The sequence below is a fragment of the Typopeltis vanoorti genome, chromosome 8 (assembly GCF_054136105.1).
Source record: "Typopeltis vanoorti isolate ZY-2024b chromosome 8, IOZ_Tvanoo_1.0, whole genome shotgun sequence".
Lineage (NCBI taxonomy): Eukaryota > Metazoa > Arthropoda > Arachnida > Uropygi > Thelyphonidae > Typopeltis > Typopeltis vanoorti.
In genome coordinates this window covers 65530778-65554166 of record NC_143556.1, presented here as the reverse complement: position 1 = coordinate 65554166, position 23389 = coordinate 65530778, and the positions used below count along the sequence as shown (strand labels likewise).

Genomic DNA, 23389 nt, shown 5'->3' with positions numbered 1-23389 from the left:
GAGGCTCTGTACTGAATGTCAGGGATGATTTGTTGTCGTGGAGGTGGAGGAAGAGAATATTATTCTTTGTACCATTTTCTTAAAATATGCATTGCTCACCAATAGTTGGAAAAGCGAATGTAATTCTTATTTTAGTGTTTCTTCATCTTCTGTAATAGAGATCTCCCTTTTTTCAACGTATGTATGATACCTAATTGTTGCGATATATGGTGGAATGAAGAGAAATGTATGAGTAGGCTTACGGTATGCGCTAAGAGAGAGAGAGAGAGAGAGAGAGAGAGAGAGAGAGAGAGGCCTCTTGCTTTTTTTTTTTTTCGAAATGAAAACATCTAGGAAAGGAAATTTTCCTTCATTTTCAAGTTCTAAAGTGAATTTAATTTTATGATTGAAGGAGTTAATGGATGAAAGAAAATCGTCTAAATCAGCCGCACTGTGTTTCCAGATTATAAATACGTCATCTACGTATCTCCACCAAAGTGAACGGTTTTGGATTTGTGTAGATAGCCGGAAATCTTTTCCAGTGTTTTCCATGAATAAGTCAGCATATAGAGAAGATAGAAGGATTCCCATTACAATTCCAGATAGTTTGTAGATTATTCCATTCAAATAGAAATAATTTGAGTTGAGACAATGTCTAAATATTTGGGAGATATCAGGAGGGAACAGATAATTTGCAAGTCCGTCACTTCGTCTACAGGATGGGAACAAAGATAGAAATTTCTCCCAGTTTTTCTACAAAACTGGGGAAAATTTCTTTATAATCGTGGAGTTAAGGAGTGTATTGATTTCAACCTTTTTTAAAGAACGGTAAACTACGTGGCCATGTTGCGTAAAAGGTTATTGGTTTCTTTATGGTTTGTCCAAGTAGGGTCATAATCTAATGGAGTGTAAGTAGAGGTATCTGAGAGTAAAAATGAAATTTTGGACATATCAACAGTTGTATTCATGATAATAGTTGAATTGCCTTTATCAACCTTAAGTATTATAATATATTTGTTCTTCTTTAAATTTGGAAGAACTCTTTTTTCTGAGGAATTGATGTTCTTTTTAGGAGGACGAGAAAGAGAGAAGGATCGCAGTTTTCAATCTAATGTCATTTGCAGCAAGTTGAGGTAGAAAGTAAAGAACCTTTTCTACGTTGCTAAATAATACATATCTATTTTAGGAATGTGCTCTGGCGTGACAGCAAATTTGAATCCTTTCTTTAAAATGCTAACTACCGCTGCTGCCAAATGATGATTAGAAATAATTAATTGTACTTTTTTCATCCTTTTCTCTTACGCGTTAAATTTTTTGATTTGCCTGTTTTTGGAGGCTAGAAAAATGTTATTTTAAGTAGTGCTGATCTAAACAAAACCATAGGTCAGCATCGAAGCAGTTAGATATAATACAAGTGAAGACACGATTAATCAAATGATCAAATGCTTTTTGATAAATCTATTTAGCTCTTCTACAATGGAAACATTCTTTGAAATATAAAAACTTATTCGGAATTACATTATTGTTCCTCCTATATCTTTTTAGGAATGTAAGTTGATTCAGAAGTCTGACCTTCTTGCATTTTAATTGTTCTAATTTACGCACGTTTCTTTTTACTTCCCCATCAAGTCTGTTCATGATGAGTATGTAGATTTTTAGACCAAAAAAAAAAAAAAAAAAACTAACGTGACAAATGATAACTGACACCAGGTTTAATAGATCCTGATAATATAGACAGTTAAACCGACTTTTTGTTTTTGCATTGTATCAAAGACACACACTCTCTCTCTCTCTCTCTCTCTCTCTCTCTCTCTCTCTCTCTCTCTCTCTCTCTCTCTCTCTCTCTCTCTCTCTCTCTCGGTAATGACAATACCTTTTGATTGGAAAGATCTGGATATCAATTCCATCTACTAGGAAGTGAAGTTTATGAGGACGTTCCAACTCATAAATGTGAGTTAGTAGGTCTCATGCGGTGGTAGAGGGTTTAATCTCCCGGAAACGAGAGTTTTGCATCCGACAAGAACCTAAACCGGCGAGGAGAACAAATAACAGTCATAATAGACTAGCCTTATAGTTGTTTCCACCGTAATGCTACAACAATAACTGACACATTCCAGCATTGTTCTGACCACATTTATGACTAACTCTATAGAAGTAAACTTTTCAGGCTTGCTACTCTAACATTGTGGTTGCATTCTGTGAGAAGCTCCCTGTATATCAAGCATCCACATGTACTGAATAAAATGCGTCACTTTTGTAGAAAATTAGGGAGAACTTTATCTTTAATCAACGTTTCTAGAAAGAGGCGAATATTAAACAAAACAAAACTCTTTCATCATATTGATCGTAGTTGTCAAACAGTCACAATGAAAATTAAAGTATGAGGTTAAACTTTGATTCATGAATGCTTTTGTTAAGTTTCTTCTATCAGGGTGCAATATATATACAAAATATAGGTGCTACAAAGACATTCATGTGGCTAGCTGTACTTACCAATCGAAAGAAGGAAATGGTGTGTTTGGATAGTCTCAAAATGTTACTGACCTATTTTGATGCAAATCAAGAAAATTTCAAAATACTCCTATCTGATTTTTCAGCTTATTTTGCAAAGTCAAGGACAAAAAAAGAAATAAAAAAACAAACAAACCGTAATTTATAAAGTAAACTCAACAGCGATAAGATCTAATAAAGTGATAGAAATGGTGGACAACAGTATATAAGATACCACCACACACACACACACAGTTACTTAACTTATTGTTGCTCAACTTCATTTGAAAAGAAAAGTGCAATAATATTTAGTTTTTCTATACGGGAGAAAGCGAATTGCTCTGAAATAATTGCTTCTCAATAATTCACTTTTTGAGGTCATGGTTTTTCTTTTAATAATACGACCATCTTTTGCTCTAAATATATTGTGCTTTGTTTAGAATTATTGACGAGGAAACGTGTATAATATCATCATTGCACCTGTTATTAGACTGCAGGTTAGCTACGATCAGTTAATTCGTCTCTTCTTGGTCTTGGAGTTCTTTCGTCACAGGTATGAACTCAGTCAAATGCTAATAAATTTATATGTGATGATAAAACTGCTCATTCACAGAAGCTTAGATTCGGTTTAATTGCTTAGAATTGATCAGGTTCAAGAGTGCATTTTTACTTTGTTCCTTTTTAAACGCAAAGTAACGAAATATCGTAAACTGGGACTCAATGTATGACAAATTTTGGAGGCGTCTTTAAGAGTCATCATGCATGACGAGATGTATAAAGAATTTTGCTGAGCTCCGGCTTGTTACTGTGGTCTATGATTGATTATAAACCGATTTTGAACTATAGAATGCTTTATTTCCACAGTTTTCCACACTTTATTTCCAAAAAAGAACGTCTAAATCTTGAATAGTTATAGTTTCGTAGACTGGAGCGTGAAGATACTGATGTCATTTAGGTTCCGGAATAGCTTAGAGAATGGTGATTATCCGGATTTCAAAAATAAATTACGTAAAAACAAACTGCTTGAATCTTATTGGTTGATCTTATAATGATTGTGATTGTTTAACGTCACAGGAGACAACTATGACCACGCCCCCATTTATTATATCCGCTAACTGTGTATGTGTGTTTGTTCTATGGCTGACGTGTGTGTTTTGCTGACGGAAATAAAATACCCTGCTACCTCTGTATGAGACCGCCTTCAGATTCATTAAGTCCTAGAACGGACTCATCTATCGTATGCTTAAAGTTCGAATGAGATGGTATTATTTTAGATTAGCATGGTTTTAATTAATGCAATGAAACAGCTATCAAGCTGCATGCATTTTGAGACGAAACCTGTATCAGTGAGAAGAAACTAACGTTTCCAAAGGGTAAACTTGCCATTTTCTAAAACCGGATTATTCTGAATAAAGCAACTATGGTAGTAGTATTTAATCCTTTATCTGTATTTTTATCCAATAGGCATATCATTTGGAAAAACCATCCCATTGGCATACCTGAGAGCAGCTAAATTTCTATCAAGCGTTTGGTTATTCCCACTAATGAAAGAAACCCTCATCAGTGGAATGACTTTCAATGTGGGTGTAAGGATTACGGCAATATCAAGAAGTTGTGCGTATAAAAGACACAAGTCCTTAGAAGGCGGAGGTGGATTTCCTTTGTTTGTCACAATAGATAAATAACTCAAGATCATATAGATTGCATCATGTCTTATGTAATTCGGTTGAAACTTCCCCCTAATAAGTAACTGCGGTAGAGCTGCAGTACATGCATAAACATCATATGAGGATTATTAATATTGATACATTCCAGACATGATAAATGTCTGGAAAATGTATTTTGCGTCGTGGAATGGTGACGTATTTTGGACTCGGATTGACTGAATTCCTAACTATAATTTGCACAGATTAATATTCGGAACAATTTTCAACTACTATAACAATGTTCTGGATAATCTTGCATCAAAATACTAATTGCTCGCTATCAGTAAATTGACACTCTAAATGGTTGAAGTGATATTAATTTTCTGAAGCCATGCGGTATTGATAATTAGTAGGATCCAAATATCTTTTTTTTTTCAGTATTAAAAGAATTTTCCAGAGAACAATAAACATTTCGTGAACAAAAAAAAGAAGGAAACGATATACAATTGAATTTGAGATCGTTATATCTGATACTGAACAATTCATCAATAAACTTCGAGAATCATCAAATGTTTTGGCATTTTTTAAATAAAATTAAATTATTCGATTTAAATTTTTTTAAAGTGAATTTATGCATCTTAAAAAAACGGAAAAAAAATGTGCAGCATGTTGTTCGATCCTCTAAATTTCTTACTATTTCCCATTTTTGCAGAATATCTCATGGAATAAATGGCTATTCAAGATAAAAGTATTTCAAGTATTTCCTTTAAAGTGTGCTTCTCATGTATTATTCATGTTTTTTTTAACGTCTAGTGTTATGTTGGTTATTTAACATCCGTAATTTTTCTCTTTTTTTAATACGAATGCCATTTATATAATAAAATAATGGCGTAAGTGACTTTCAGGAAGTGACAGATAATTTAGCTCAAGGTGATCTCCCCTGAAAACTAATGAATCCTGAAAGAGCTGTTCCAGCTTAATATGCCCTAATATTTGACATGGGGGGGGGTAGTCCAGTGAAAATTGTCTCTTTTTCTCTCTCTGTAAAATCAGGGCACTTGAAACCTGTATATCAAGGTCACCTGATGAAATCTGATAATAAGATGACATCATACAATAGGATATAACTATGCTTCCTCTACTTATGCCCATCGAAAGCATGTACTCTCCTATAATTTCTCCGGCAAAATCCTATTTGGCGCATTTCCTAACCATTGAAAGACATGAACAACAGTGCTTAAAATCCCTTTCGTTACATTCCGATTTTGAGATGTCAAGGTATGCTTTAGTTTAGCAGTCAATAATAATGATTGTATTAGCATATGTATGATCTTTTGGTCTATACATTTTCTAAGTTGTAACTCAAAATGTTAATTATTTAAACATACTTTCACTTGAGTATTCCGAATTATTAATATTGCTTGTGAAGGAAAAGATGTTCAAATATTTCATTAATCTTAATTTATAATAGAAAAATGATCTAATCAAATTATGTATTTGTTTACTGATGCCATCGTCAAAACAAAAGCAGGCCTGTAATACAATCTGCTTTTCAATAAATAAATAAATTAGGGTTCAGTCCCCTAATGAGGGGGGTTTACGACGAATTAATGCAGCCGGCTCGTCCCTCCTCTGCTGCATTCCTCTAAGGGCAAGTATTCCTAACTGTAGATCCGTGTGTGTTCACTGGGACGCTTTAGCTGTTCTGAGGGACAAAAAACCCGAGTTTCCGGGTAAAAAAAAAAAACACTGTACCTCCGGCTAACTCACGTTTAGTCAAAGAGACCAGATAAAGGTTCCTTAAGTCATAGACGGGAATCGAACCCAGATCTTTCCGACTGAGCTACGGAGGCGCTGACAATAACATATGATTAAATTATATATTATATCGTATAACAAAATGCAAGATTCTACAAGAAATTTAAATTATAACAAAATCAATGCTTAAAAAAATAATTAACGTTTATGTATGTCCTTAATGTAAAAGTAAATTCTAAAGTAAGTATGTGCATTCCGGAATTGGTCAACTTTAGCTGAGTTAAGCGAACCTCACCCTAGAAATTCGAGCACCTTCCAAATTCAGAAAAATAAGAAAACAAACTGTAATATAATTAGGATTAGGGACGTGCAATGGTGTCAGTAACTGCCCTATTCTGAGTTCACATTTCGATTAATATCCTGCTAGGAACACACTGAATTTCCAGAATGGGAAAGAATAATATATATTTCATTTTCTTTGCGTGTCAAGGCTCAATGGCCTAATTTAATGCCCTGATAAGGCAGTTAATCCTATCTATGCAGTGTATTAATATGGCATCAACTGTGCGTGTTCTTCTGACCAGTTTGCTTGTTTTGCGGGATGAAAAATGCTACTTTCAGAAAGGAAAACTTTCCGCTGCCTTATAAGATCGCAAATTCATCTTCATTTGTAAAGCTTCTATACACTGCTCAAAACAATTAGGGATATTTTAGTTTCTGTCGGATAATTATAAATTTCTGCAAATAATTATAACTATTGGATACTTTATACATGAATAAATATTACTTACTTATGGATAGGATATTATTGATGAGATATTGTTTAAATAATCGATATTTATTACAAATTTAACAAATTATCATTTTAGCGTGAAATAATTTTAATAAGAATAACAACACGAATAGCCGAAAACGCTTTTATTAATTTTTAATAGGGCGTATGGTCTCCGTTAACAGCCAAAACAGCGGTACATTTTGATTGCATGGACCGGACAAGATGATCCAACAGTTCTTGTGGGTTATTTCCCCACTCTTCTGTGAGAGCAATTTCGAGCTCTTGAAGAGATCGTTTCGACAAGTCTTAACATGATTTTGTACGCAGTTGCATTTTCTACACTGTTGTATATTAAGAATATTTTGAAATAAATGTGTTACATTTGTAAATTACTTTTATAACTTTATAATTAAATGAAAACCAAAATATCCCCTAATTGTTTTGAGCAGTGTAGTTCCTAGCATCCTATGTTGGATTCGAACTCAGAGCTTTCCAACCAAATGGAATTGGTGAAACCGACTCAGTTGCGAAGGCTCAGTCATAAATATATAAGTAAACAATAGAAAAAAAGTGTGCCCACACACAAAATTAATAATAATAATAATAATAATAAGTGACCCCATATGACTTACAAAAAACAGCATTAATTGGAACAGTCCATATTTTACGACGCTACCTGACGGACTATTCTTAGATTCTTGGGTAGAATCTGAATTGATCTGTATCACCAGTCAAATTTTTGTTTATATGATATCTGGTTTTGACTGTGTATCAATTATGTGAATAATAATAATAATAATAATAATAATAATAATAATAATAATTTTTTTAACATTTTATTGTCTCAGATAAATTACATACATAGATACAACAATAGTTTTATATACACGTATATATATATACATAATATTTATAATACATTACAATTGTGAATAACAAATACTGGTGAGTTATTAATATTTTTAAATAATAATAATTTTTTTAAATAAATAATATTTTTGTTCACTGCTAAAATATTTACACATATATATACAATAGTTATCTTGAGTATAATAATAATAATTTATTTATTTATTTATTATTTTTTTTTAAAAAAAAATATTTTATTATGTCTCAGTATAAGTTACATACAATAATAATATTTACAGTATTTACAATAAGGATTATACAGAATTTTTGAATTTAGAATATACATAATTATAATAATAACAATAATAATAATTTATTTATTTTATTTATTATTATTATTATTTTTAATGTCTCAGATGAATTGCATACATAGTTGCTGTAGTAATTATATATATATATATATATAATATTTATAACGCATTACAAGTGTGTATAACAGATACTTGCAAGTTAGTAATTTTCTTCCTCGAAGCTCAGCAGAGCTTATCTGAGGAAGATAATAGATGACAGAGGGTGGTGGTTTCATGGTTGTGTTCCTATACTGGTCACAAGCCAGGTGTTGATTTTACTGTTTGTTGGTACGTGCTTGAAAGACTTTGACTGCTATTACAGTTTAACTTTTTTTTTGTGCAAATAGGGTTGGATTTAGACATGGTGTGTGTGTGTGTTCTTGTAGTGATAGTTTTTGAGAGGGGGGTTGTCATAGGTTTGTGTGTGTGTGCATGTGTGGTGGGGGAGAGAGAAACAGGAATTGCTCTAATTTTCATTCTCGCTATAATATTTATATAGTGCCTGTTTCAGCTCTCTGTATGTTCCTAGGTTTCTGTTGTCGAACGGCAGTTTGTTTACATGTCACGTACGTAGAAGTTTCGGGTGGCTTTGCCGTTGTGATTGTTGTACTTATATGTTATGTAGTTTGTTGACCGTGGTCTTGTTATTTGATATATTGTTCTGGTTACTCTATATTTTGGGCTGTAGTAGTGTTTTAACATGACTGTGTAGTGGCATAAGTGTTTCACCTTAAATATTTTGTGTTTTGTCCGTGCTTCCTGCATAAGAGTGGGTTGTTCCCAGAATATCAGTTTTATCATTTTATCTTGCAACCATTGTAGCCTGTTAAGTCTGTAATCTGTGCAGAATGCGTATGATGTGATTGCATATCTTAAAATGTTTTCACATAATGCTTTATAGATTAGTATTTTTATGTGGGTTGGGGCAATGTGTTTTAATCTGTATAGTTTGCTTGCTATTATCCTAAGCTTGGTATGTAGGTAGTTTGTATGGCTATTCCAACTTTGATCAGCATCGAAGTGAAGTAAGATAGCGTGTTGTTTTCACCTGTGTGATGGTTGTGATTTTAGGTTCTGCACTTTGTGTATAGGAGGATGAATGTTTGATAGTGAGATATTTAGTTTCCATGGGCAGGGTTTGGGGGTTTTTGAATATCATTAGCTTTGTTTTTCCAGGGTTTATATCTATGCCGTTTTCGGTTAACCAGTTAGTGATTTGATTGATGTCGTGTTGCATATTTTTGTAAGCGATATTTGCATTGTTGTGAATGGATACTATGGCAGTGTCGTCTACATACTGGAAGATTTTACTTTTTAGAGGGAGTTGGCTTATGTCGTGTGTGTATATGTTAAATAGAATGGGAGATAGGACAGCTCCTTGCGGTACTCCACAGGTTACATGTACCTCTTTGCTGTGTGCTGATCCTATACGTGTGATGTGCTTTCTGTTTTTCGTGTATGCTTTAAACCACTGGAGTAGACGACCTCCAATTCCGATTTGGGTAAGTTTCGTTAACAAGGTTTTATGTGTTAGTGTGTCAAATGCTTTTGTTAGGTCAATGAATACCACTAATGTTATTCTGTTTTTATCCAATGAAGCGTTTATTAGATTTGTGAAATCTTCCAGGAGTGTTGCTGTTCCTTTATTTTTTTGAAAGCCATATTGTGTTTTGGGTATGATTTGAAATTTTTCAACGTATGTGGAGAGTTTCTGATGTACAATGCGCTCCATGATTTGGTTGATTACAGGCAGCGTGGCGATAGGTCTGTAATTACTTATTATGTTTCTTTTTCCCTGTTTGTGTATGGGTGTAATTAATGCAGTCTTCAGTGTTTCAGGCATGTGTCCCGTTTCGAATATTTTATTTAACAGTTTTTGTATAACTGGAAGTAGGTCGGTTGAGTGTTTCTTGATGTCTTTTGGTCTGATTCCGTCTATCCCCGGTCCTTTGTTAGGATTAATTTGTTGAATTGCCAGTGATAGTTCTTCTTTTGTTACTGTGGGGAACCACATCGACTGTGTTGCTCGTGGACTTAGTGGAGAATGTTCGTTTGTGTGAGGAAAGGTTGTTTCTTGTAGCTTTTGGACAGAGTTCACGAAGTGCTGATTAAAGTTGTTTGCCAACTGTTTGAGGGATTTGGGATCGCAGGCAAAGCTGTGTTTTATTGTTTCTGAGGCAGTGGTTCTGTGTATATTGTCCAGTATTTCATTAATCAGGTGCCAGGTTTCCTTTATGTCATTCTGAGCTGTTGTTAATTTGTTGCTGTAATAGTTTCTTTTTGCCGTTCTAATCTGGGTTGTTAGGAGATTCCGTTTTCTTTTGTATTCAGCTTTTAAAGTGATATTGTTCGGCGACTTCTTAAGTTGTTTCCATAGGGCATCTTTTCTTTGTATGTCTGTTAGTATGTTGTCTGTTATCCATGGATTTTGTTTCGTTTGGGGGCGTATTTTTATTTTTGTTAATGCTTTGTTATATATTTTGTTAAATGCAAGTTTAAGATTATTATATACAGCTTCAGCAGAGTCTAAAGATGCTATCTGCATCCAGTCTGTTTTTCTGATTTCATCGTTCACTATTGCTTCGTTTACAATGCTATGATACTGTTTTGTAGTCTCAGTGATTTTTATGGGTTCTGGTTCAGTGTGTAACTGCAATGCTGTGAAATAATGATCTGCTAGTTTGCATGTTATGACGGCTGCTGTGTGGCTGTTTGGAGGGGCCCTTATATATATATGATCAATGCAGGTTGAGGTTGTTGTGTTTCCGACTATCTCTTCTCGTGTATACGACTGTATGGATGGAGTTATGTTATATGCCGATAATAGGTCTAGGTATTGTTCTGTGTTGTTATTTATGTTCCTAATGTTTATATTAATGTCTCCTATTATTATCAAGTATTTTGAGGTGCCTTCTTTCGTGGCTTAAAGCCATCTGTTTAGTTCTTCTAGGAATTTTTTGGTGCTTAAGTTGGGTGGTCTGTATATTGTGTTTAATATCAGGGAGTTTTCTTGTTTGGTGTTTTTAATTTCGATGCATATGTTTTCTGCGTATTCTAATTTATAGTTTATTTCTGTTACTTCTAGTTTATGTTTGGTAAATATTATTATACCACCGCCTCGTTTTGTTTGTCTGCAGTGTTTGTATTGTTGGAAGTGTGGCATTTGGTTGGAGGATGCCTCTTCGTTTGTCGTAGATACTTCAGTCAGTATTAAAATGTCTATTTCGTCTATATCTTCCTTCAGATAAGCTTGCAGGGTCAGCCAGTATTTTTGAATGCTTCTGATGTTGATGTGGAGAATAGATAGTCCTGTTTTGGGTATTGTCAGTTGTTTCCATTCTGATATTGATTTCAGAATGTGGCAATTATCATGTTCCGGGGTGATTACGTCTGCTTGATGGTGTGCATTCATGTTGGTTGGTGTGCTGTTCCTTCTTTACGAGTTGTCAATATTCCTTTCAATGTGACAGCCTGTTGAGGTCATCTACGGATTTTATTTCGATTGGTTTTGCGTCTTGTGTCTTTCTAAGGAATATTTTGCTGTCTCTTATCCATATAAACTGGTAACTGTTTTCTATTTTTACTTTCCTTGCTTGGTAGAATATTTTCTGATAGTGTGGAGTAAGGTATTCAGACAAGTATATTGGAGTGTTGTCGTGGTCTCCTTTCAGATCCTTTACTACTGGATTTTTAATCCTGCTAGCTTTTATAAGTGTAGTTTTTGTTAGGCTGTTGGTGAGTCGCACTACGACGGGAGAAGGACGGGTATTATTTTCTCTTTTCCTTTTTTGTGGTAACCCATGCACTGACTGGATGTCTCTTGATTCAATGGGAGAACCGATTTTTTGGCTTAGTTGTATTACAGTGTCTCTTAGATGTTCCGTAGCTATTTCTGGGAGACCATTTATGAGGAGGTCATTTTTGTGCTGCTGTTGGTCTGAGAGCTCGTACTGTTGCTTTAGAGAGTTTAGTTCTTGCCGTAGGTCCGTTGTCTCTTGAATTAAATTATGCTGTCTTTCAGTTAGCTCTTTGACGCAGTTTTTAATTTCTCTAACGGTCTGTAACATATCTTCTACCGAGTTATTATTAAATTTAATAAGTTCCTCATATTGGTTGAATTTTTCTGTAATTTGTGCGGTATGTTTTTTAAATAGTTCTCCAACAAAATCGATTAAACAGTCTTTTAGGTTTTGTAATCTATTTTCAAGTAATGCATTTAAAGATGGCTCACCTGGGTTTCCGTTGTTGTTTTCTTTGTTTTTAATTCCCTCTGTTGTTGATAGCTGTTTACTGCCTGCGGTTGTTTTCTGCATTGGCTGTTTTCCGCCTGCGGTCGAAAGCGACGTTCCTTTGTTGTCTCTGCAAAGGGGACACTTCCACTCGTCACGATTCTTGTTTGATTTTCGCTGCCAAGTAGTCTCAGACAATCCTGAACATAAAAAATGCATGTTTCTTTGGCAGTTCCTACATGTTACGTGGTTTTCTTCCCCCGTTAGGTCTTCTTGGCATTTGTATTTCATATTTCTTGTTTGACGATCTTGCTGTAATTTCTAATATGGCGTCTTCCTTTGTTCTCTTCTCGCGTAGTTGACCAACGTATACTTCGAACTTTTAATACTTATATTTTACTTATTACTTAACAGATACTTACAGCTTTTACATCTATATGTTCGTCTTGAAGAACGGAGTTCACTGATGTACTTTAAATTTTAATTCACAAGAAAAGATCTACTTTGCAACTTAAAATATGGGAGCATCGAAATAGCGTGCTTGAGACTTCTTGCTGCTAAAGCGCCCTCTTTAATAATAATAATAATAATAATAATAATAATAATAATAATAATAATAATAATAATAATAACAATCCCATAGTACCATTTATTGTTATATCAATCAATTTTAAAACAAGTTTTAGCTTGCCAAACTTGAAAATTAAAAGAATACACCAACAGTTTTTACTATAAAAATTTTAAAACTTTTTATTCCCCAAAGAACGAGGTACTTAATTTTTAGAAATCTGTTTATCAGTCTGTCTCAACCCGTCTTCATCGCTGATGTTAGTACGATCTCTGGCAGGTGTGCACAGATGAATGCAACGCAAGAATACTTCTCATATTCTCCATTTCACCTTTTTTATCCTAAGTAATGATATTGCTTGAATATCACTACTAGCCTATGCAAAAGATCAATTAACTTGAGAACGAGCTGGAAAAAAAAGCCTTAGAAAAAGTTCATAAAGAATAAACTATTTTAGAATTCCAACAGTCATTAAGATTACTGCTATGAATGTCGTATAAGTTTAAGAGTTTAGACTATGTCGATAGATTGAAATTAATATGATCATCATCCAATTTTCTTCCTCAAAAATGTATGCAGATCACTGTTATTTCTGTTTAGCATCCTAGCCGAAAAACTGGTGGTTCGTACATCATGGAAGGAAACGGAGAATTACATGTGATGAGCGTGATATTTTCCCTAAAAGAGGATGTGGGAGTGTTAGCAGAAGCCTTGAAAGTTTTCAAGGTAAGACTATTCAATTCCTTTCATAATATAATAATAATCAAAAAAAGTTAAAAACACTAGTAAACTGGATTTCGTTCTTCGTTCATTTCTTGTTATATTAAATTGCATATTTATTGCATATTAAATCCATTATTTAAACTTAGATTCCCAGCTAAGTTTCGATTAACGAACGAATTATTTGCTTTCCTCAAAGGGAAGCTTTTATTCAGAACTTAAGATTTTAAAACCCATGTGATTATGTGTTCAAAAGGGAAGTCAAGTTGTTTATTTGACTCTTCGAAATAAGCCATTTTTGGAGAGAAAAAAAAAAAATTCCAGTGAAAGTTTTTTGGCTTCTCATGATCAATACTCTATCTTTCAGGACAATAAAGTTAACCTCCACCACATCGAATCTCGGTCTTCCAAACGATTTGAAGATGATTACGAATTCATCCTTGAATGCGATACCAGATCCGGTAATTTGAATGCAGCGTTGGAAAAACTTCGGAACAAATCTCAATATATGACAATAATATCAAGAGACCACAAGGATAATGCCGGTGAGTTTGAAGCAACTTGAAGAGTTTGTATTTAAAGAAAAAAAATGAATTAATATTATTCAAATTATCAAAAAGCGTATAACAATAAAATTCTCCCACAAAAAAACTGCTTTAATTAGGAATAAACATCATATAACAGATTTGCTCTATCCAGAACAATAATGTGTATATTCTCTGATTGGTTTGTTACAGACAATGCCAATCGCATACGGTATATTCGCTTGAACCTTAGTTGTTTTGTATATTCCAAAACAACTACAGATCCCCCCCCCCCGCGCAGTTTTTGAAAACTGCGCGGAGAACTGCGGGGATTCATTTTCTTAATACCATCAAGATAGCACATAGTGTAATTATTATTTTGTCATAATATATTATCAAATGATGTTATATTTCGACTGATCAAAGATAAAACATTACGATTATGTTATCGATAGATAATATTTCTAAATAATAAATGAAATGACAGGTTATCAGTTGCTATTATGCGAGAGAAAATATTATAGTCATATCTCGTGATATAACAATTACAGCTTAGGCCAGATAAAATATATTACCAATTATATGGTTACCCGCTGCCTGTAGTCCTTTAAAGAACAAAAGAAGTTTGGTCTAATTATCTATGTTGTCCAGAATTCGGTATCAAGACAACAATAATGTTATATTTTTTTTTTTGTGACTAGATGGGTGAAGCAAGAATGTTTTACATATTGCCCTTTATCTGTAGAAGAAGATGTATGGATGGGAGTGTTATTGAGCTATAAGCTCTGGTCATGGAGGTATAACGGCAATTGCCGACCTTCAGTTAAAACTTCATTGGCTACAGCATTGTTGTCATCCATATTCACCAATGTTATCAATTTGCATAACGCTACTGTCAGGATGGGTGAAGCACATGTGCTTTTCATATTCCCCTTTGTCTGTGCTGGAAGTTGTTTGGGAAAGGGAGTTTTGTGAGCAATTAAGCTCGCCCACTGGGGGCAGTTGTGTTAGCTATGAACAGTTGGGAGTAGAATAGCCTTCGGTCTTTTATATTTGTAGTAATCTGTTTCATTGTAATTGACAGCTTGTACGATCAGCGGGTTTGATTGCGAACTTGACTTGACGAAGAATTTTTCTGTGAGATCACGAAGAAAGGAGAAGATGTATGGAATGTCGGTTTCTCAATGAAAATGTGAATTTCTGATTAAACATGGGGTCTAGAATAATCCTTAGGCATTTATTTTGGATCTTTGTAGTTTTAAAATGTTTGATCGTGACGTGTGACTCTATGCTGGTGAGGCGTAGCTTATAACTGGACGTATAACCATCCGGTAAAGTAGATTTATTTTGTAAGTTCAGTTTGCTCTTAAGGTTGATCATTGGGTTGTGCTGGGCGTTGCTTTGGATGTCTTGGAGCGAATGAGATTGATGTGCTTATTAAAAAGGAGTTTCTTGTCCAGTATTACCCCGAGATATTTGGTCTCTGATTGCCATGGGATCTTTTGACCAGAAAACAAGATGTCCTCTTTGATGCAGACCTTTTTTCTAGAGAACAGCATGGCTGAGCTTTTGAGGGGGGGGGGGTTTACTTGAATCCTCCAGTTTGTGAACCAGTCTTCCAGCGCGTTGATACTTCCTTGGAGTCTAGAGATTGTCAGGCGAGGGCTGAGAGATCTTGCTAGAATAGCGGTGTCATCGGCATAAAGGGCCGTAATGGTTGTTCCTGAGTTAAGAGGGATGTCTGATACGTAAGTTGTGAACAGTAGTGGGGCAAGGAGGGAACCTTAAGGTACACCAGCGCGGATTTTGCGTCTTGATGAGACGATTCCGTAAATCTTTACTTGCATGTGTCTGTCTTTAAGGTATGAATAAATAACGTTCACTAGCTTAATTGGGATGTTGTTTACAATTAGTTTGAAGATAAGGCCTTGATGAAGATAAGACCTTATCAAAGGCCTTGACTACATCCAAGAATATAGCAGCAGTGTGAAGGTGCCAGTTAAAACCATGGGTTATGCGTTCTGTTAATCGGTGAATTTACTGTGCTGTGCTGTGAGCTTTTGCGAAAACCAAATTGCTCATTAGGGATTATTTTATGATTGTCAACTGCTAATTGAAGCCCTACTAGGATGACTTTTTCTGTTACTTTACCGAGGCAGGAAAGAAGACTAATGGACATGTGGCTTTGGGGGGGTTGTGGGTTGTTACCAGGCTTTTTCAGAGGGATGATATCAGCAGTTTTCCAGGCTGTAGGAAAGTACTAGAATCTTAAAATGGAATTGGTAATATTAACTAGATGAATTATGGCCTTCCTTGGGAATAATTTTATTATTCTATTGGTGATACCATCGGGACCAGGAGCCTTTTTATTCTTCAATTGGGATATAATATTAATTATTTCTGTTGGAGTAGTGGGGATGACGGATACTGAATCATCCTTAGACTGACTTAAGGCTTTTCTGACTTGACGATGAACTTTATAAATGAGATTAATATTTAAGTTTTCGTAAGATGAGCTGCATTGATTTTCCAGATTGTCAATAAGGGCATCTACTTTTTCACCATCTGAGTGTGCAATTCCAAGTTTGGTCTTTATAGGAGGGGGAGGTTGTCTTTTGTTACGAAGAGATTTTAAAAATTTCCACATGGAGTTATCTTCTGGGTTGATATCTATGAGTTTAAATTCCCATTCTGAATTCCTGTGATTCTGGAGAGCTTCTCGAACGAACCCGTCTGTTTAGGTTGTTTAAGGTTGTTTTGTCCTGTGAGCTCTAGTGTTGTGATATCGCTTTCTGGCTTTGTTTTTGGCCCTTAGGTCCATTATCTCTTCTGGGATCTGGTTGGATGCGAGAAGACAGTGGTTTGAGTGACTGACTATTGCTGTACTGATTTGCTTAGTTAGGTTGCTTACAACTATGTCTTCTTTTTTTGCGAATGACAGGATGTGGGTCGATGTGGACTGGGAGGACCATAGAGAACTTGTCCCATGCTAAGAAAGAATGTTGAGGAGAGAGCTGATCCTCGATTCCTAGCTTGAGCTGAATGGGATTATGATCTGAGTTAAGCTCTTCTAGTGTCTCCAGCTGGTACTGATATCTGATGTTCCTGAGGATAACTATGTCTAGTACGTCAGAACTTCTTGATGGACTGTAGTGGGTGGGGCTCAGTAGGTCCAGCTACTATTGATGAGTTGAGTGACGTGTAGTTAAATAAAGTACGGCCTTTCGAGTTGATTGATGAACTGAACAAGCTGTATGTTTGGAGTTGAGATCACCTGCTATAATTATGGAATCCTTGGAGCCGAGGATGGAGTCGAAGTCTGTTGTCAATAGTGGAATGCTGGGAGGATTGTACGCTGCATAGATTTTAAGTTTGTCTGAGTTGTTTGTATGCACCTCTACACTTGTCACGTCAAGGTTTAAAGTTTGGGGGCCGGTCAATACATTGTGGCTTAAATAATTTTTAATAAAAATCGCTGTGCCGCTGCCACTACTAGAGTTAAACCTGTCTGTCCTATATAGAATATAACCTCTTAGTCTTGGGTTGTTTGATGGTCTGAGGTGGGATTCACTGATCAAGATTATGTCTGGATTGTATCTCTTTGCGAATTCTTGCAGCTCAAGAATTTTATTTGTCAAGCCACGTTCCATGCTATTATCATGAGGGAATTTGGTTTGAATTTTTTAAACATTATAGAGGGCTGTTAATATGGATTGAGTTTCCAGATAAAATCTCTTTCTTGAATATGGTAAAGGGCTTGCTTTACTGAATTCATGCAGCATTGTTGCAAGTGAAGAAGTTAGAGCTGATATTAGTTTGGAGCTTATTTGCTCTTGAGATGAGGGAATCTGAGTTCGTACAGCCTCTGCATATGATTTGGACATGAATTAAGGTCGAGTGCCTTCCTGTGCTGCTGAATGTGAGGTATTACGATCAGGAGGGCGACCAGCTTGGTTGTTTAGGGAGGAACATAGTTTGTTCTTGTTGACCCACGATTTTTTGGGTGGAAAAGGCATGCCCTTGTAATTTGCGGGATGTAGTCCTCTACAGTTGGCACAACAGGCAGGTATGGATCTGGGCTTGGTACATGATTTTGTCTGGTGATCCTCACCACATTTCAGGCATATGTAGGCATCTTACAGCTTTTGGGCGTGCCCGAATCTTTGGCATCTGTGACATTGCCCTGCCGATGCTTTCTTCCTTAAAGGCTCAGTTGTAATTTTGAGCCTACAAATGTCAGTTACTTCATAAATCCTTTTCTGTGTATTGCTGATTTCGACCAACACCAGCGGCATTGGCCTTTTATATGACCTCAGCATCCTGCTGACTTTGATTCTTTGATTGGGGCCAGTCCTTGACTGATGAGGTCAGCTGTGATCTTATCAGTTGTGATGCCCTCAGCAACCCCTCTTATGACCACTTTTAGATTTTTCTCGCTTGCTAGCGTGCAGGTGTGAAAGGGCACGTTGGAGTTTGTCCAGCATTTTTTTCATCTTACGATAATCTGTAACAGTAGTAGGATGAATATTTACACCCTGGTCAGTATTTCTTGCCCAGGAGAAATTGATGTTTTGTTCTCCAAGGGATCTTGAGACTGTGGTCCATTTTTCTTTATCCCGAAGAGGGACCTTTTCTTTTCTATCTTGGGTGTCATGTGTTGTTACATCCTCTTCCATGTCATCTTCGGAAGTTCTACAGTACGTCTTTTATTAGATTGTTCCTCCAGCGAAAAATCGAACTGATGGGGAGTCTTTGGAGGTGTAACAGGTGTGAAGTCACCTTCAGGGTCCACATCATCTTCTTCCGTGTCATTAACCTGAGTGAAGAGATTCAGACAACCAGGATATTCTGTTTCGAATTTCTTTAAGGTGAATTTAAGAACGCCAAGTGTCAGATCTTTGTTTAAATTTCGAATGGCGTCCTTAATATATTTTACGTTCTCCATCCTTGCACACCGTATATAATCAAGGGATATTCCGATGTCTTTAGATAATCCTGTAGACTTTGGAGAGTCTACTGACAAATTCCGTAGTCTCACGCGTGAGTATACCAGCAAAACAATATATAATCGCAAAAATAGTCACAAAACGAAGAAAGCTTACCTCTAAATATCTTGATTTCCTCCTTTACCCTTACGTAACTTAGCCATCAATTCTTAATTCAAATATCAAACTCCAATTCCTTTCAATCAATTCATCGAAAAATGGTTAAACTTCTACAACTCACCACTCAAATCCGCCATCTTCCCATTAATCTGAACAAATAATCAACTCATCGTCGCCTATCAATGGTCAATTGACAATTGACATTTATGACTTAAGGGGTGAAGCAAAAAGCTTTTCATATTCCCCGTTGTCTGTTACGGTCACAGTGAGGGAAAATATTATGAGCCGTTTGCTCACCCAGAATGGGCATGGAGATTATACATCACTGAAGGAAGTTAAAATGGCTTTTGGTCTTTTGTGTTTGAATGTATCCGTAGGCTCATAGGCTACAGCTTGCTGAACTAGATCATTAGGATGAGTGGACGTCTTTAGGAATAACTTTGCAGCTAAAGTTTGTAGGAAGGTATATTTGTATCTCGGTGAAGTTGATGATTTCTGACGAACCATGGGGCGTTTAGGATCATTCTCAAGCACTTGTTCTGAACACGTTGCAATTTGATAATATTTGTAGTGGAGGTGTGGCTCCAGGCTGGAGAAGCATTAGTAACTATAGGACGAATCGTCAGCTGGTATAAAAGCAGTTTGATTCTGATGTTTAGCTTGCTGCTTTTGTTTATTAGGGGGTAGATCTGAGCGATGGCTTTAGATGCCTTTGCACATGTAGCCTTGATGTATTGGTTAAAAGTTAATTTTTTTGTCGAGGAGGACACCTAAATATTTTGTTTCCGTCTGCCAGGGAATTTTGGTGTTGAATAATAAGATGTCTCCTACAGGAGATATCGACATTTTTGTGAAGAGAATAGCTGAAATTTTTAGGGGATTTACTTGCAGTCTCCATTTGGAGAACCATCTTTCTAATTTTAGAAGGTTTTCTAGTAACGAAATGTGGTCGGAGAGATCTGACTAATAATGCTGTATCATCTGCATACAGGGCCATGATGGATGACATTGGATTGTGCGGGATATCAGACATGTATACAGAGAACAGCAATGGAGCCAGTAGTGATCCCTGTGGCACTACAGCCAAGATGGGTCGCTGAGATGAGGTAGTGCCGTTCATCTTGACTTGCATGGTCCTGTTCTGCTGATATGAACTAACTAAATGTGTCAATTTTATTGAGATACCAGCTGAGATAAATTTATGTAACAATCCAAAATGCCATATTTTGTCAAATGCTTTAGATAGCTTCCGTGTATTGACGCCACTTGTTTCTGGTAGTAATGTATTCCTCAATTCTGTGGATTTGGTGAGTAGTACTGTGGTATTGCCGAAAACCGAACTGCTCTTTAGGAAGGATGTCTAGTTCATTTATTGAGGCTTGAAGACGTGCGAGGATGACCTTCTACGCAATCTTGCCTAGGTTGGAGATGAGACTGAGTGGACGATAATTTTGAGACAGGTAAGGATCCTTTCCTGGCTTATGTATAGGAATTACATCGGCCAGTTTCCAGGTGGATGGAAAATAGTGAAGACTTAGGATTGCATTTATAATTATGGTCAGGTGCACTCTACTTTTCGGGGCAGAAGTTTGATCTCCCGATTAGTAATGCCGTCTGGCCCTGGAGCTTTTTTATTCTTTAATTTTTTAATAATGTCATATATCTCAGCAGGTGATGTTGGTGCAATATGGTCAGTGCTAGTGTCAGGAAGTTTGAGTGAGTGTCTGACCTTGCTGTGAATCTTATATATGTGATCAAAGTCAAGGTTTTCATACGAAGACCTGCATTGCTCCTCCAAATTGTTTGCTATAACTTCTGCTTTGTCTACATCTGTGTGAGCAAGGCCCTGGTCAGAAAATATTTGGGGAAGGGATCTGTCTTTGTTTCTGATATTTTTCAGTAGTCCCCCAGATGATCAGTAGGTGAAATAGAGGCTAACTTTTCTTCTCATACTTGGTCTCTATGAGCGTTGAGTACATCTCTTACTGCCCCATTTATCCTGTTTAGAGCTGTTTTATCTTGTGGTGCACACGTGTTACCGAATCTTTTCCTAGCTCTGTTTTTGTCTCTGATCAAGTTCATGACGTTTTCAGGTAAACGATCTGGCTTGCGGACAGATTTGTAGGAGGTTGCTACCGTTACAGCAGAATTAATTGTTGTGTGAGGTTTGTAACTGCAGTTTCTACTTCTTTGGTGCATATGTGAGGAACAGGTCCAATATAATCCTTGACTGCTCTTGATAGTCCTTCCCATGCTATGTAGGAGTGAGAAGGAGGAGACAGGTATCCTTGTTTTCCCAGCTGTAGTAGAATTGGGTTGTGATCGGATGATAGTTCACCCATAGATATGATGCTGTATTGAAGTTTGATATCCTGCAGGATAGCTATATCCAGGATGTCAGCAGTGCCAAACGTACTGAGATGAGTTGGTTCGGTGGGGCCTGCCACAACAGCGTTGCTTGATCCTAAGTAATTGGAAAGGATGCAACCATTCTTGTTGGTGGTTGTGCAATTCCACGCAGGGTGCTTGGAGTTCAGATCCCCGGCTATAATGGTGGGCTCTCTGATGCATAAGATGGCATTTAGGTCAGAGTGAAGTAGAGATTTTTGGGGAGGGTTGTAAGCTGAGTAGATTTTCAGTTTGCCAGCGGAGCTGGTGACTACTTCCACGCCTGTGATCTCAAGGGTAGTGGTTGAAGGGTTCCTCAGAGAGTGGTGCTTGATGTAATTCTTAATGAAGATGGCAGTGCCGACGCCTCTGTAGAGTAATCTATCATTTCTGTGTAGGCGATAACCCCTTATTTTAGGATTGTCTGAGGGTCTTAAATGAGTTTCACTGATTAATATAATATCTGGTTGATACCTATATGTGAAATCTCGGAGTTCCAGAATTTTGTTTTTGAGGCCATTTGCGTTCCAAGCAACTATCTGAAGTGATGCTGGAATGAGAGCAGTGAGGATGACCTGAGTTTCACGAAGAAATCTTTTTGTGGAAGTTGCAGTAGGATTTGACAGGCTGAAATCTTGTGGCATGTTTGCGACGATCAATTCGTCGAATTCATCCTTAAATAAGCTCAGGTGACAAAAGATACCGAATGGTGTATTGAAACTTAACGTTATTTTTAGGAAAATAAAACATTTTAATAAAATAATTTTAAACAGTTATTTTATTATAATAAACAAAAGAAAATATAATAGTTATTTCATAAATTTATTTAAACTATATTGAGTTATTTTTTCAAATAAATAGCAAATGCTATGTTTGCTTTTTATTTGTAAAACATCTGTAATTCGGAAATGGAAAGGAAGTATTAAGTCAATCACAGGGAAAAGTGTGACACTAGAACTTGTATTAATGACTACAATTCATATCCACAATTTGCTGACGATAGCGCACGTCATTTCTTTTCTTTATCCGAAAAACTGTTCAAGCTTAAGATCTTCAATAACCAATGTGTTAAACAGTGATCACTTTACCATTCTCTAGTGAGGGAAGGATATTCTAGTGAACTTCAACACTGTAAAACATATGATTGTGTATTATTTCTTGTAAGAAAGATCCATATCGCGCTATCTTACTTGTGATCATATTTAGATCTCAACCAAAAACAAATGTATCTTCTTGGGCTGACTTACACTCCTAGCCTTTTCTGGTATATCATTTATAATCTCCGATATTACCTCTCACCTGTACAACTTTAACATTATATAATACAATATAATCTCAAATCAACCCAGCCTTTGGGATGGTGCACGAAGAATGCTTGCCGCTGTACAAAAAGAGGGTAATCTGCTCAACAGACGAATTTCTCACACACACACAGAAACTGTTTTTTTTTTTTTTTTGTAGATATTTTCTGCTCCATTTAATTGTTCACCACAGTTTGTCTAAATACGAACAGCTGCTAGTCAACATCACAATTCAACTTCAAACTTCTCATCCTGCTCTTTCGTTTTTATTTACCTCTATTCTTTTGAACAGCTTTCCTTTACCCTCCCCGCCCCAAAGAGTATGGACTCTAGTTGTGCATTAAACTCATCAACAAATTCCTTTTTTCTCTCATTAATTTCCCTCTGGTAGTGGTTTTTGCAATCTCCCGTGTGTGGGGTTGATATATAAATATATGAACAAAGTTTCAAGCAATATGATAAATTAAATGTGTTATTGATAAAAAGAAGAAATATAATTAGTTAACTTTTATAAATAGCTTATCATCGCTATCACCATAAAAAAAAAATACAATCATAGTACGATACTTACTTTTGATGAAAATCTAGTCATAAATAATAATAATAATAATAATAATAATAATAATAATAAACAAATTGCAAATAAACTGTATATTGAGTAATCACTACTACTGACGACTATGGAATTTTGTGTTATGCGTAATACA

General features: G+C 35.9%; 1 protein-coding gene across 3 annotated transcripts in view; it reads left to right on the top strand.

Moving 5' to 3' along the window:
- Hn (phenylalanine hydroxylase) overlaps positions 1 to 23389 on the top strand; it is a 98055-nt gene that overhangs the window by 28504 nt on the left and 46162 nt on the right. The window contains exons 1-3 of one of the 3 annotated variants that reach the window (XM_090396730.1): positions 5299 to 5393; positions 13245 to 13370; positions 13732 to 13909. In XM_090396730.1, the coding sequence (XP_090252856.1) occupies positions 13278 to 13370; positions 13732 to 13909 (271 nt within the window). In that variant the 5' untranslated portion in view covers positions 5299 to 5393; positions 13245 to 13277. Of the gene's footprint in view, positions 1 to 5298; positions 5394 to 9204; positions 9350 to 13244; positions 13371 to 13731; positions 13910 to 23389 lie in introns of those variants that run through there. The other 2 variants (XM_090396728.1, XM_090396729.1) reach the window with 2 other exon arrangements.